At 47.5% G+C, this 14,640-nt stretch overlaps 1 protein-coding gene across 1 annotated transcript in view; it reads right to left on the bottom strand.

Moving 5' to 3' along the window:
- The window catches only part of LAMA5 (laminin subunit alpha 5), a 197,563-nt gene that overhangs the window by 16,876 nt on the left and 166,047 nt on the right, over window positions 1-14,640 (bottom strand). The window contains exons 56-67 of the mRNA XM_079980179.1: window positions 13,665-13,806; window positions 12,557-12,659; window positions 12,149-12,262; window positions 11,273-11,452; window positions 9,656-9,798; window positions 8,303-8,488; window positions 7,818-7,954; window positions 7,395-7,548; window positions 4,542-4,675; window positions 2,668-2,830; window positions 1,901-2,032; window positions 266-417 (exon numbers count right to left, since the gene is read on the bottom strand). Coding sequence (XP_079836305.1) covers window positions 266-417; window positions 1,901-2,032; window positions 2,668-2,830; window positions 4,542-4,675; window positions 7,395-7,548; window positions 7,818-7,954; window positions 8,303-8,488; window positions 9,656-9,798; window positions 11,273-11,452; window positions 12,149-12,262; window positions 12,557-12,659; window positions 13,665-13,806 — 1,740 coding nt within the window. The remainder of the gene's footprint in view (window positions 1-265; window positions 418-1,900; window positions 2,033-2,667; window positions 2,831-4,541; window positions 4,676-7,394; window positions 7,549-7,817; window positions 7,955-8,302; window positions 8,489-9,655; window positions 9,799-11,272; window positions 11,453-12,148; window positions 12,263-12,556; window positions 12,660-13,664; window positions 13,807-14,640) is intronic.

The following is a 14,640-nucleotide window of genomic DNA, read 5'->3' as shown; positions in this document are numbered from 1 at the left end:
AAACATTAAACGCTTCCCTAAACAGGGCTGCCTTCAGATGTCTTCTAAAAGTCTGGTAGTTGTTGTTCTCTATGACATCTGGTGGAAGGGCGTTCCACAGGGTGGGTGCCACTACCGAGAAGGCCCTCTGCCTGGTTCCCTGTAACTTGGCTTCTCTCAGTGAGGGAGCCATCAGAAGGCCCTCAGAGCTGGACCTCAGTGTCCGGGTAGAACAATGGGGGTGGAGACGCTCCTTCAGATATACTGAATGACACAAAAGCCTTACCTTTCAGGCAGAATGGAGGTGGGCGCACCACCCAGGAAGTAGGAAGTGGCACTCTGCAACTTGTTCTCCTGCTCCACATTGAAGACAGTAGACTGCTCCAGGCGCACCAAAACGCGATCCTTGGAACCCATTTTGTGGAGGAATATTTGGATCTGGAATCGGACAAAAAAACCAAACCAAACAAGATGGATAATGTCCGCTGGAACTAGGGGCCACTTGTCCCCAAAGAAGTTGGAAGGCAAGCGTCACGGCTACCTAAGGCAAGACTTCTGTGGCACAATGGCTGATGGGAGCCTGACCCCCCGTGTCAAGCAGGTAACATCCCTACTCAGAGATCTGCACTGGCCATCGATTTGTGACCAGGACAGGTTCAACATGATAGTAAACAAAGCCCTTAAGAGCTTGTGACCACTTTTCCAGAAGGAATGCCTCCCCTCTGTGGTAATAATAATAATAATTATAATAATAATAATAATAATACAATGGTGCCTCGCAAGACGAAAAGAATCCATTCCGCGATTCTCTTCGTCTAGCGGTTTTTTCGTCTTGCGAAGCAAGCCCATTGACGGGCTTAGCGGCTTAGCGGCTTTTAGCGGCTTATCGGCTTAGAAAAAGGGGGGGGGAGGAAAAAACCCCCGCAGGAACTCGCAAGACATTTTCGTCTTGCGAAGCAAGCCCATAGGAAATTCGTTTTGCGAAGCACCTCCAAAACGGAAAACCCTTTCGTCTAGCGGGTTTTCCATCTTGTGAGGCATTCGTCTTGCGGGGCACCACTGTAATAATAATAATAATATATTTAAACCCCGTCCATCTGGCTAGGCTTCCCCAGCCACTCTGGGGGGCTTCCAACAAAATATTAAAATACAGTAATGCATCAAACATTAAAAGCTTCCCTAAGCACCCACTTGGCTGCTTAGATCTGCAGGACTGGCTGCTGCAAGTGACACACAAAGCTCCTTCAGCTTTTGTATGAAGCAGATCCTTTGGTGTGGCTAAACCCATCTTTGGAACTCGCTGCCCCGTTTATTTCAGGCAGGTGCCTTTACTCTACTGTTTTCGTCACCAGCTAAAAGCCTTTTGTTTCATCTAGCCTACCAAGCCATGTTATTTTAGCATTTTAACTAAAAGTATGGGTTGCAGGTGGTTCTTTTTTGATATAAAAGACCTGATTAAGTTATATTTTAAATTTTCACGTCGTTCATTTCTAGATTTTTTCAGTAAACTGCTCAGGTACCTTTTTTTAGTTCTAATAAGCAATACAGAAGTTGAAACATTGTCCTCAAGCAAGTTTCCTGAGCCAAGAGGATGAGCCAGCACTGAACATTCCTCTCCATTATATTCCCAAAGGCGTCTTCCAGTGAACTCTAGCCAACAAAGTGCCCGGTCAAGAATCAGAATAGTTTTGAAGACCAGGCTCTTGGCGGCTGGTGGGAATAGCCCACAATCATTCTACGATGCCGCAAATAGGTGACTGCATGGAAAATGCAAAAAGCCCAGTTCCTAAACCACAAAGGCAGTGAAGGAGCTGAAGCTTTATGGTGTGGCTTTCTGCCCCCTGCCCTGGGACCCTCTGGGAAAGGGCGTGTGAGACCCTCCCCTAGCCCAATCCAAGTACGGAGGTCTCTTTCGCCTTACCACTTTATCTGTATTGCTGCTGGCTACCAGTGCAGCAGGTTCCTTGGAGGCCTGGGCCACCTTAAGGCCTCCGTCAAAGTCATAGTAGAGCACCAGCTTCCCTTCTTGAACAGCCAAGCAGATCAGCTGTCTCTGTGGAGGAAAAGCGAGAAGAACCTTTCAGTCTATCGATCCTGAATGTTGCCTTCCCCTTGGCACATGGTCAGTGTTCTTGCCCTGGAAAGAGGAGGTGGTCTCCAGTTGTTGGAAGAGGGAAATAAATTTTTTTAAAAGCAAGGAAAGAAGAACAAGATCCAAGAACAGTGTACCCCTGGGGCAAGGTTTCCCAAACTTGGGTCTCCAGCTGTTTTTGGACTGCAACTCCCATCATCCTTAGCTAGGTTAAGCATGGTGGGAATTGTAGTCCAAAAACACAACTGGTGACCAAGTGTGGGAAACTCTGTCCTAAGGTTTCAGCTGCAGTTTCACCCTCAGGAAGGTCCAAGTAAATTAACCACGACACTAAGTAAGCTATAGAACAAAACCCCATCTAAACTGGGGACTCGGCTATGGCGCAATGATATCAAGAGGTGACCAGTGCAGAGAGGATGCCCATTTTGCTCCCTGATGCTTCCTCTGAACCAGGTCATGTGCAATTATTCCTCCCCCCCCCCCCAATATTCACTTCCCCCTCCACTTACATCTAACACCACTCACAACCCAAACAGGACTTTCAGCTGGGAAGCTTCACCCTCACTGTATGGTCGACAATTCAAAGCAACGCTTGCCTGAAATTTCAGGAAGAAAAGGATCCCATTGTGTGACACCAGCCGCATTTCTTGTTCAAAGCGCTTGAAGGAGCCGCTCTGGCCCTCAAATGTGATCTCTGCATAACCGGTGCCATCGAAATAGGAGCCGTCAGTCAGCCAGGGGTCCCCTGTTGATTTAGACCTAAAAGAATGGAGAAGTACAAAAGCTGACAAGAAGAATGCCCAGTCTTTTCTTTTAATTAACATATTTATTTATACTTATTCATAGATCTACAAGAATGCATACCCTTTTTATCATATACTAAGATAATAGAAGAAGAAGAAGAGTTTGGATTTGATATCCCGCCTTTCACACCCTTTTTAAGGAGTCTCAAAGCGGCTAACATTCTCCTTTCCCTTCCTCCCCCACAACAAACACTCTGAGGTGAGTGGGGCTGAGAGACTTCAAAGAAGTGTGACTGGCCCAAGGTCACCCAGCAGCTGCATGTGGAGGAGCGGAGACGCGAACCCGGTTCCCCAGATTACGAGGCTACCGCTCTTAACCACTACACCACACTGGGACGCAGGTGGTGCTGTGGGTTAAACCACAGAGCCTAGGACTTGCCAATCAGAAGGTTTGAAACCCCATGACGGGGTGAGCTCTCGTTGCTCGGTCCCTGCTCCACCAACTTAGCAGTTTGAAAGCACGTCAAAGTGCAAGTCCGGCGGGAAGGTAAACAGTGTTTCCATGTGCTGCTCTGGTTCGCCAGAAAAGGCCTAGTCATGCTGGCCACATGACCTGGAAGCTGTACGCTGGCTCCCTCAGCCAATAAAGAGAGATGAGCGCCGCAACCCCAGAGTTGGTCACGACTGGACCTAATGGTCAGGGATCCGTTTACCTTAAGGTAAGACAGCTACTTAGTCTAAAGAAGAACAAAGAAAGAAGACAAGAAATGGAGAAAGGGAGAGAAAAGGGGAAAGAGAGGGAAACTACAGAAAGAAAGAAAAATAAAAATAAAAGGACTTCCAGCTTTCTCTCCTGCAGCTACATATAATATTCATTCCTTAAAACCCAACCATTCTGTCTTCCATAAATCTGTATTGTTTTCAATCTTCAAATCCTGATATTGCAAGTTATTTTCTCTTTCACACAAAAAGTCCCCAAGTCCATGGCAAATCTATGCAAGTGGGCTCTAGAAACACAGAAGTCACGCTGCTACTTTTATTCTTTTTTTAAAAAAAGAAATTCTAAGCCTCAAAAATGGGGAAACAAGTTTTTGAAAGGAAAGACTGTAGTTTTTGCTTTCAGGGGTGTCTCATACTGTGGAGAGGTAAAGACCTGGAAATCAGCAAAAGGTTGCATATTGCTAGAGCTCGGCAGCTCTTTGCAAGAGCTGGCAAGCTGCGATTAGGCTGAATACCCCTCTGAGTAAGAATAAATAAAACGCCAGGGCACGACATGTAAGCAGCAAAATTCAAGAAAGTACAGGTTCCGTATGAAACAATCAAATAATCTAAGATCTCTGCGGGATCATGAAAATCTCAGCCTTACAAAAACTTATTTTTAAAAGTAAGTTTTCTGGCCGTAGGAGCTGAGGGTGTGTAGATAGATTCTGCTACAGGCTTTTTACTAGCTTGCTTGTTTACTTGAAAGGTGCAGCCAAAGCGTGTGCCTGAGTTCAGCAAACTGCCGGCATCTCTCAAGCAAATGAAGCGACATATCTTTAGGCTTTGTGGAAAGCGCAGGAGGTCTGAGTGGAGAGCATCCCCGCCTCTGCTCTCTCTGTGCCTAAAGCTTCCGAAACGTCTTCTGCAAACCCCACCTCATTCCTCCCCTCGCACTGCCCCAGCAAGCCACTGTCAAAGCAAAGAGGGGCGTGGGCTTGGCGCCCCTTGCCGTGGGCTCAGCTCACCTTGTGCATGGCCTCTGGGCGGCAGTGTCCAAGTGGAAGGTGCGCTGGAAGTTGTACAGGCTGACGACTTCTTCATTGAGAGAATCCATCTCTATGCAGCCTTTGTAGTTAGGGTAGCGCAGGGGTGCCGGAGGCTGTGGGTAAGAGAGGAAGCGTCCAGGTTCATGGCCAGGACAGGTGCGACTCTTCTGTTTCAATTTGGTGGGCTAGACCAGCAGCCCCACCAACCCCCTCCAGTACCCTGGGTATTCCAGTTGCTCCTTGGTTGCCTCCATCTCTACATGGACTCACTTCCCATTTAAGATGCCTAAACCCTTTGCGATTCTGCAGTCCCAGCCTCCTCTTCCCACCCATAGGACTGTCTGCTGCACCAGGCTTCCCATCTGCGATTTTTCTAATGAACCTACAAAACCTGATCTTACATCCCAGGAGTAGCTCCATCAGTAAGCATGCTGACTGGCCAGGCTTCTGCTACCAGTTACAATCAATGATGAGGTTGCTTGGGGGTTATTATTACTTATATCCCACTGTGATAGGAATTTTGAGGTCTTAGATATCTGGTAATTTTCATAAGTACCAACCACGTACATAGATCAGCACAGGAAGACCGACCTGGAACCATTTTGATGCCTAAACTGAGCAAATGTTTTCTCTGCAAGGTCAAAGTGGGAAACCTCCCCATTGTCTCTTTCCTCACAAATCCTGTCTTAAGGGCACATTTGAGATATGAATAGGGTGTGAGCCTGTGACCTGGCCCAGGAACTAAGTATTTATCATTACAAAAGACTAGCCAGGATTCCCAGGAAATACCATATTTTTCGCCCCATAGGACGCACCTAGTTTTTTTGGGGGGGAAATAAAGGGGAAAAAAATTATTTCCCCCCCCCCCCAGGCGTGGGGACTGGCGTGGGGGAAGCCTGAGCTTCCCCCGACCCCAGCCCCGAGAACAGGCTGCCGCCCCAAGCCTCGCGCGCCCGGCGGGAGGTCCCCCGGGCGCGTGATACTTATGGACATCAGCCCAAAGCAGTGGGTGGGCTCCGCAGCTGGCCCCCTGCTTCGGGCTGCCGCCCCAAGCCTTGCGCGCCAGGCGGGACGCAACGCCGGGCGCGCGAGGCTTGCGGACATCTGCCCGAAGCAGGGGGCGGGCTCCGCAGCTGGCCCCCTGCTTCGGGCTGCAGGCTGCCGCCCCAAGCCTCGCCGGGCACGCGAGGCTTGCGGATAGCTTCCTGAAGCCTGGAGAGCGAGAGGGATCAGTGCGCACCGACGCCTCTCGCTCTCCAGGCTTCAGCAAAAGCCTGCATTCGCCCCATAGGACGCACACACATTTCCCCTTCATTTTTGGAGGGCAAAAAGTGCGTCCTATAGGGCGAAAAATACGGTACAATCAAGTAACCTGCCAGACAGGAGATAAACAACATTCAAAATTTCTGTTTTAGACCGCCTTTTTTTGTGATGTAGGTATGATGTACCTGAGGGGTGGTCTTAGGTTACACCCCTTCTGTGATGTATGTATGATGTTTCTGTGGGTGGTCTTGATCTACAGGGTGGCAATTTCAAGTCTTTATAAGGCCTTGCACACCATTTTTCTGGGTTCCTCCTCCTCTCCTGCGGGCGAGGGGAGCACCCTGTTGCAACAGATCAATAAAGATCAATCTTACTAGCTGCTTTGCTTCTCTGGTTGGCCTCGGTTATTCTCTCCTATCATTAGGGAATCTATGTAAGCAGTCTATATGGGCTCTTGGATACCCCATAAGGGAAAAGGGCATTTTTTGTTTACAACACCACCTTCCCTTCCAAAGGAGCACAGCATGGCAAACATGTCAGGCATAGAGTTGCGGAGTTGGGAGGGACCCCAAGAGTCATCTAGCCTAACCCTCTGCAGTACAGGAATCTGTGTGGATACCCAGAGCTTACAGGGTTAACAGCTCAAGGGAAATGACGTCCTGTCATTGGGGGTGTGTTCGCATCTTTGTTATGTTATGTGAACGTTTTTACTTTCGGTTTTGGCTGTGAAAGGAGAAACATCATGTCTTCGCTCTCTCCTGGCTGAATTGTTTGTTTTGCTGCTGTACAATAAAGCTTCGTAGAATAGAAGCTGTTGTACGAGAGTTTTACTGCATGGCTGAGATTCCTTCCACACAGGCACACCGCTGCACAAGATTCTCTGCTGAAGCTGGGATAAGCAGGTTGGCACAGTGGAAGCAGACGGGACGCCACAACAGTTCCGCTGATCGCAGCCTTGACGGACTCTCAACAGAACAGAATCACAACTAAAGAATCCCTGGCAGGTGGCCATTCAACACCTGTTTAAAACCCCCAAACAAAGGAGGTCTTAAAACATTTTTAAAGCATTATACAAACAGTGAAAAGCATTCTCTCAGGCAGTGCTTTCAGGCTGCTAGAAACAGTATCTTACAGCCATCGTATGCAACCCCTCAAGATTTATTAATAACACGTGCCAAGCTGACGGTGTTATTAGCTGAAATATGAATTTATCTGGGAAGCGAGCCATACATTGTAGGGGGGAGTCTTTGCATCATTTAATCATTTTGTGCTGGAAATTAGGGGCATTTCATGCTTTCTATCAGGAAAACATTAACTTTCCCATTTGAGTAAAAGGCAACAGTGTGTTCCCTGTGGAGTGTTGCACACATTTAAAACAGATGTTTTGATATACACCTGGCTATGTGCTTAGTATTGCTCAATGACGGTCCCTGCTGAAAACGCCATGTGCAACAGTAAAGGCTTGCCTGACTCAAACCACAAATGGCTGCTACTGGTGTTGGTGATCTGGTGTTACAATAACAGCAGAAAGAGCCCCCCTCCACTACTAGTCTGGCCAGCCCATCTCACCGTGAAGCTGGAGGGGTAGCCGCCCACGTACAAGACCACGTTCTGGGGCTTGAAGTTGAACAGTCCCTGCTCTCCTTTGGCAACGCTGTCGCCTTTTGTCTCGTGCAACGTTTGCTTCTCCACCGTCACAGACATGTGCCCATACTGCAAAATCCTGCAAGGAAGGATGGAAAGGCTGAACAATGCAAAGAGCAGAGGCTAAATAAAACAGGCACAAAGGACACTTGCCAGGCCTCCCAGCGGAACAGCTCTGAATCCTAAATGTCAGAGCAATTTCTTTTATTTCCCAAACAGAAATGATTGGCCCAAGTCTTCTTACCCAACAAGCAATGCCCCACATTCTAAACAAAGAAATACTGCATTAGAATGCTCTCTCTTTCTCTCTCACACACATTCATTTCTCCCACCTTCTCCCTTCCATACCTGTTGATGCTGACTGCTGCAAATTGCTCTCCAATTTCTTCATCAACAGATAAATGTGTTGGTTCCTCATCCCCCAGTCTGTAGACCCATTGAACCTTGCGGTCTTTCAGGATGACGCCCATGTAGTCACCAGTGCCCTGGATATGCACAGTACAAGCACAAGTCACCAGGAATGCTTGACATCTCCTTGCCAAGGCCATCCCTTGGGCAACTCTCTTGGTGCTGGTTACGGACTGCGAAGCCAGCTTTGGATGTACAAACTCAAGAGTTTGCACAGCTTGCTGCTCACCTTAATCATGTCAACATACTTGTTATCGTATACCCGATGTGACTCTGTGCCAAAGAAATGGCTTTTTATCTGCATGCAGCACAGACACACCGCTATCAAGCAGTGACATCAGCATGCAAAGATGTTGTGCAATTGCTCTCCCCACCTCCAATGCCGTGCTTCTCATATTCTCCCTCACAGAAGCAAATGTACTTACATTCCTGTGCCCCAGGTACAACACAAAGCGCCCCGGGTCATCTCCATTTTGACGCCTCTGCCTCGGTTTGGGCTCTGGATTCTGGATGTAGAATTTGAGGGAGGTGTAGGCAGCCAAATCCTGAAGGTTGCTGGGAGTCCGGATCTGCACACCTGAAGTTCCATTGAACTTCACTGGGACTTTGATCTAGAAGCCAAGAAATCAAACCAACAGAGGCTAACATTGTCTCCGAAGAAGGGATCCGAAAGGTAGAATCTGTTGCACTTGAAATATTCAGCTAAGTTTCACTCAGAGGAGACCCACTGAAATTAATGAACATGACCACTCAGTAAAGCCCATTCAGGCCCAAAAGTAAGGTCTACCATTGATGAAAATTTTCACTGATTACAACCCCTATCTCCATCCTTAAAAACCTTCAGTGCATAAACTTCTTGCACTGAATGCCTGGCCATCCTGATAGGGTCAAAGCTTCTCCTGGTGGTTGGAATAAAAACTGTTTGGGGAAGGGAGAGCATGAGCATCAGTTGGCAGAGCATGAGACACTTAAGCTGAGGTTCAAGTTCCACATTGGGTGAAAGATTCCTGCACTTAAGGAGATTCACCAAATGAGCCTTGTGGTCCCTTCCAATTCTTTAAGTCAAATCCTTCACTGGCCCTGCAAAGAGCTGTTCTCTCATTTCTGGTTGAATCTTTTAAAATATCCAAGGACTGATGCAAGACACAAATGGGGAAACCCATGGCCCTCCAGATGAAATTGGGCTCCAACTCTCCCATCAGACACCACCAAAAACATGGCTGATGGCAGCCAAACCCAGAGAGCCACAAGCTTCCTATTCCTGGCCAGTGAACCTACTTGGGCGCAAGGCAACATCTAAGCCAAGCTGGAACCTTCTCTCGTGGGTTTCTGGAACAAGGTAGGCAAAGGTAAAGGGATCCCTGACCATTAGGTCCAGTCGTGACCGACTCTGGGGTTGCGGCGCTCATCTCTTTATTAGCCGAGGGAGCCGGCGTACAGCTTCCGGGTCATGTGGCCAGCATGACTAAGCTGCTTCTGGCGAACCAGAGCAGCGCACGGAAACGCTGTTTACCTTCCCGCTGGAGCGGTACCTATTTATCTACTTGCACTTTGACGAGCTTTCGAACTGCTAGGTTGGCAGGAGCAGGGACCGAGCAACGGGAGCTCAACCTGTCGCGGGGATTTGAACCGCCGACCTTCTGATCGGCAAGTCCTAGGCTCTGTGGTTTAACCCACAGCGCCACCCGCATCTTCTACAAGGTAGAGGTCTGCTTTTGAGCCCTGGAGTAGAAGCAAAGAGACTTATCGGCTGTCTCTCTGAGTCTCTGTGTCTGTACCTTACTGACGGCATTCCGGGCCAACGAGATCAGCTGGCGCACGCGCAGGATGTTGTCTGAAACAGTTGCGTTGTGGCTCCTTCTGTTCTCCAGACTGCTCAGCTTTCCCAGGAGCAATGGGAGGGTGCTCTCAAGGCTTGTGACTGGAAGACAGGAAAGAAAACAAACCCAATGGGACAGCATGAGCTAGAGAATAGGCACAGGACTGGCGGCTGAGAGTAGAAAGGGAGTTCAAAGAAGGAGCAGACACATTTCTGGGAAGCAGGATATCGATACCTGAAAAGTAGGAACAACATAAGAACAGCCTGCTGGATCGGGACAGCGGCAGCTCCCTCACCTCAAAAAAGGGACTGTAGCTTGCAAGCTTGCTGAGCTCCTGCTGAGCTACCACTCTCAGCTTAATAGTAATAGTAATAGTAATTTATTATTTGTACCCCAACCATCTGGCTGGGTTTCCCCAGCCACTTTGGGCAGCTTCCAACAAAGATTAAAAATACATTAAAATGTCACACATTAAAAATTTCCCTCAACAGGGCTGCCTTCAGATGTCTTCTAAATGTCAGGTAGTTGTTTATCTCTTTGACATCTGATGGGAGGGCGTTCCACAGGGCGGGCGCCACTACCGAGAAGGCCCTCTGCCTGGTTCCCTGTAACTTGGCTTCTCGCAGCAAGGGAACCACCAGAAGGCCCTCGGAGCTGGACCTCAGTGTCCGGGCAGAACGATGGGGGTGGAGACGCTCCTTCAGGTATACTGGGCCGAGGCCATTTAGGGCTTTAAAGGTCAGCACCAACACTTTGAATTGAATTAAATTTGAATTGTGAACCTGACCTGCACATGCTTGTCTTGCATTTATAATTCAGGAGCTGAAGTAGAAAGTTATATCTTTGGAATTTTGACTGTCCAAATTGTCTTAAGCTCAGTGATAGCTGCTCTCCTGGAACAATGCTCTTAAAAGCAACCATGCCAGACTGTAAAAAGCAGACACAACCTTGCACAACACTGCAACCCCTTTTGCAAGCTCTCTTACTGCCATTTTTATTCCGGTCCTCTCTTAAACAAGATCCCCATTGAACTGTCAAGTCATTGCCACAGAGGCAACTGCAGAAAAATTACTGATTTCATTCCTGGCTATAGACTCATATTAATTATGTTTTCTGACAATCTGATTGCCTGTCCCAGTAGTCACCGACATATAATAAAGCAGGGCATAAGAGAAGCTGAAATTATTTACTGACTGGGAGAAAGAATATAGCAGGTGGTTAATTACCTAAATGGCCAGTGTCGAAAGGCCAGAAGGCAAAAAAGAGAACAATTTATTATATTTTTTTCACTTTAGCACTCTGCCAGAAAAAGAATTAATGGCATAAGACACACACAATTACAAATCAAGTACAAACAGTGGAACGGACAATGTGAAAAAGTGTACAGGAGGTAAGAAATGAAAGGAGTCTATCTGGCCTGTCACATTGGACATTGGACAGAAAAGCAAGTAACAATAGTTAGAAATTTGTTCAGTTTGCTTTTCAATGGAGCCAAAGCATTTTGATCGTCTTCAAACCAGTCTCCACCTCACCCCTGAAAAAGTACAGATATATTTAAACGTGGCTGTTTTGTACCTGTGTTCCTGGCATCTCGAACAGCTTGATTTAAATCGTTGCTTTTAAGGTCCCCATATTGTTCCTTCCATTCATCAAGATTCTTCTTCATATCGCTCAGTCTACCTTCCATCCTAGCCACTGTTTCACTGGCCTCCGCAGCAGCGTCTTTCGCACTCTGGATGGCCTCTGAGGTGCCATCTTGCAAAGGAAGGAAGGTAAGTTGTAAACAAAGACAAGAGAAAGGAAGTTTTTAATGCTAAAGTTCTTAATGTTTAATGTATGTGTTCTATATGTCAATAAATAATTTTAATAAGGAAAAAAATGAAGTTTTTAACGTTTAGGGAAGTTTTTAATTTATTCTGTTTTTAATCTTCTGTTGAAAGCCGCCCAGAGTGGCTGGGGAAACCCAGCCAGATGGGTGGGGTAGAAATAATAAATAATAAATTCTTAATTATTACAGAAGGTAAGACACAAACATCGGCACCAGTGCAGATTCATTTCAGTTTAAGAAAAGCAAATATATGAGTTGGCAAGCATCGCGTGGAAGAAGCCCACAGACTATTTCTGTGCCACACTAATGATAATAATAAATTCTGTTTCATTTAAACCGTTTGGTTGGGGTGGGGAATCATCAGACAGATGCCGGGATTTGGTTAATTATGTAATTTCAGTGTTTTATCGTAAGGATATAAAGCAAAGGGCCTTGAATCAAGCACTGCTTGGCTTTGGGTGGTGGAACCTGGAACATGCATGCTCAGAAGTGACATGGATTTGCTAACTTGTGCAGAACAATTAGTGCTAACAGCAGAAGAGGCCGCAGTGGGTTAGAGCACTCAGAATGTTAAGAGGAGACTTCACAGGGGTGTTTATGAAGGGACTGAAACATGGACAAACCTTGGACCGTGTCCAGAGTGCTCTTCACCAACTGCAGCTGTTTCAGGAGTTGCTCCTTCTTTGTTTGCATGCCAGCCAATCTGTCCTTGGCTGCCTGTAGTGCTCCCTTGATGTCTTGGATGAAAATAAACAAAGTCGCAGGGTTACAGATCTACAAATCAGGGTTGCTGAAATGAGGTGTCTCTACTCAGTTGTGCTGTGGAAAAGGCCTGGTACAAATGAATCTTTGGGTCATGGACTTTTAAGTATAGGAACGTAGGAAGCTGCCTTTTGCCTCTTCAGACCATCAGTCCATTTAGCTCAGTTCTGGCAACACTGATTGGCAACAGCAGTCCAGGGTTTCAGACAAGAGGACAATAACTTCAATTTGTTATTGGTCAGTAAAGGGTCTGCTGATTTTTCTCTTACCTCCACTGAGCCTCCTCTGCTCCCTCTTCACGGCTTCTCCCAAGGCAGTGCTGTTTTTCTTCATCTCTTTTGACACGGCCCCAAGATCATCTAAGATGACACTCTGCAAGCACAGAAGACAACTGTTCACACCTTACCTGCCAAGTAACCCACAGAACATCTGGAACCCTTGGCTCACCTCTAACTTCCATTGGACTTCCCCTCATGGAACCTGGTCCATTTCCTCCCTGGTCCATGTCCCCACTATACCATGAGTCCCTAAGAGGTAAAGGTAAAGGACCCCTGGCCGGTTAAGTCAAGTCAAAGGCAACTCTGGGGTTGCGGCGCTCATCTCACTTTCAGGCCAAGGGAGATGGCGTTTGTCCACAGACAGCTTTCTGGGTCATGTGGCCAGCATGACTAAGCTGCTTCTGGCACAACGGAACACCATGATGGAAACCAGAGCGCATGGAAAGGTCATTTATGTTAAGTTGTGGGTGAACATATCAGACGACACAGCGATTCTTCAATCAGCTCTTGTTTATTCACAGGCCAGAACAGAACTGAACTGAAGGGTTCAGCCAGCCTGCTTATATAAAGCTCCAGTACAACGCAACTGTTGAATCCCTGTCACTGAGTGGCTGGTAGTTCTGCTAATGAAACTGAATGGAGCATTTCAAGCCCAATTCAATGTATTTATTGGTTAATGTAGCTACATGATTTCCTTGCATGATCTGGCTTTCCAGGCTAGGGCCAAGTGTATACGCAAAGCTCAGAAGAGTGCATAAACAGGCAGGAGCATGCCGGCTGCCAACAGCCCTCCCCAGGCAAAAGATGTCAGCTTGCCAGGTTCTTTCTCCCTTCACCTGCCAACAAGCTCTGCAAACACAGCCGTCTGTCTGCAAGGCATCTGGGGAAAGGGAGCAAATCACATGAAAAGGAGCCAGCCCTCCTCGCCAGTCGCAGCTGCTGCATGAGGGAGCCTGGCGCAGTCTTGGTTAAGCAGGTAAGCACAGAGCAGATGAGTGAAGGTGCCCTGTGTTCTCTGACACCAGTGTCCTTGCAGGTGTGCAAGCTGCAGCCAAGATTTCTTATGTCTGCTGGGGGGTGGGGAATAAGAGACTCATACCATCAAAGCTTCGCCGGCAGCATTATAAGCTTCATTGGCCGCTCGCTCTGCATTCCCCACTGCCTCAATGATGCTGGCGTAGGCGTTGGAAGCATTGACTGCCCGCTGGATGAATCCATCCTGGTTCGTGCCATGGATGATGCTGTTTTCGGAGGACAAATATGTAAATGGGAGGATGTCTGCCATTAGCCCTGCAGCTGAAGTCCACCTGCTGCATCAAGGCTGAGCGGTTCAAAGGCACTGTGGCCTGGAGTCCTTTCTACAGCCCTGGCCAGAGAACAGGTTAGCATCTTCAAACGTGGCAGGATGGAACTTCCTGAACATCGTTTCCATTCTCTTAGCGCTGCTGCGCCTTTAGAGGAGGGCTGAGGAACCCTACGACTGCTGAGATTTTTTCCTTTAAATACCCAGATAGAAAATAACTCATTACATGGTGAAGAATGAAAAGATTTAAGGGCCTCCTATATAAACTACCAAGTTACGGGGCAGGTAGAGATGCGGTCACAATGGAACCAACCTTAAATTGTGCTCCTGTTTGTTCAGGCAAGGAAGGCTTGCTGTCAGTGCTGATCAGCTGATTGGCACTGGCAGTAAGCCCTGGATGGATTGGCCATGCTACGGGGAGCTCCCAGCTGGGGACTTTGTAGTCCAGCCAATCCTTGCACAGAGCAGGCTTGCTGTATGTACCAATCAGCTAATCGGCACTTACAGCAAACGCTGCTGGGCTTGGGTCTTGCTGCTAATGCAAATCAAGAACGTTCTTTCTGCAGGCACCCACAGAGGAAGAAAATCAATAAGTGACTAACAGGTGGGCAGCCCCTGTCAAAATAGCCAGTTGGCCAGATCCTGTCCCAGATCCTGTCCTGAAAAATGAACACATATAAGGCTCAACTGTTGCCACATGGGTAATCAGGCATAGTGCCACTTTTTCATATTATGCAACGGATCTAGGTAATACCGTATTTTTCTGTGTATA

Source organism: Podarcis cretensis, assembly GCF_951804945.1.
Source record: "Podarcis cretensis genome assembly, chromosome: 6".
Taxonomy (NCBI): domain Eukaryota; kingdom Metazoa; phylum Chordata; class Lepidosauria; order Squamata; family Lacertidae; genus Podarcis; species Podarcis cretensis.
Note: the sequence above shows the minus strand (reverse complement) of the source record. Positions and strands in the feature narration are given on the sequence as shown.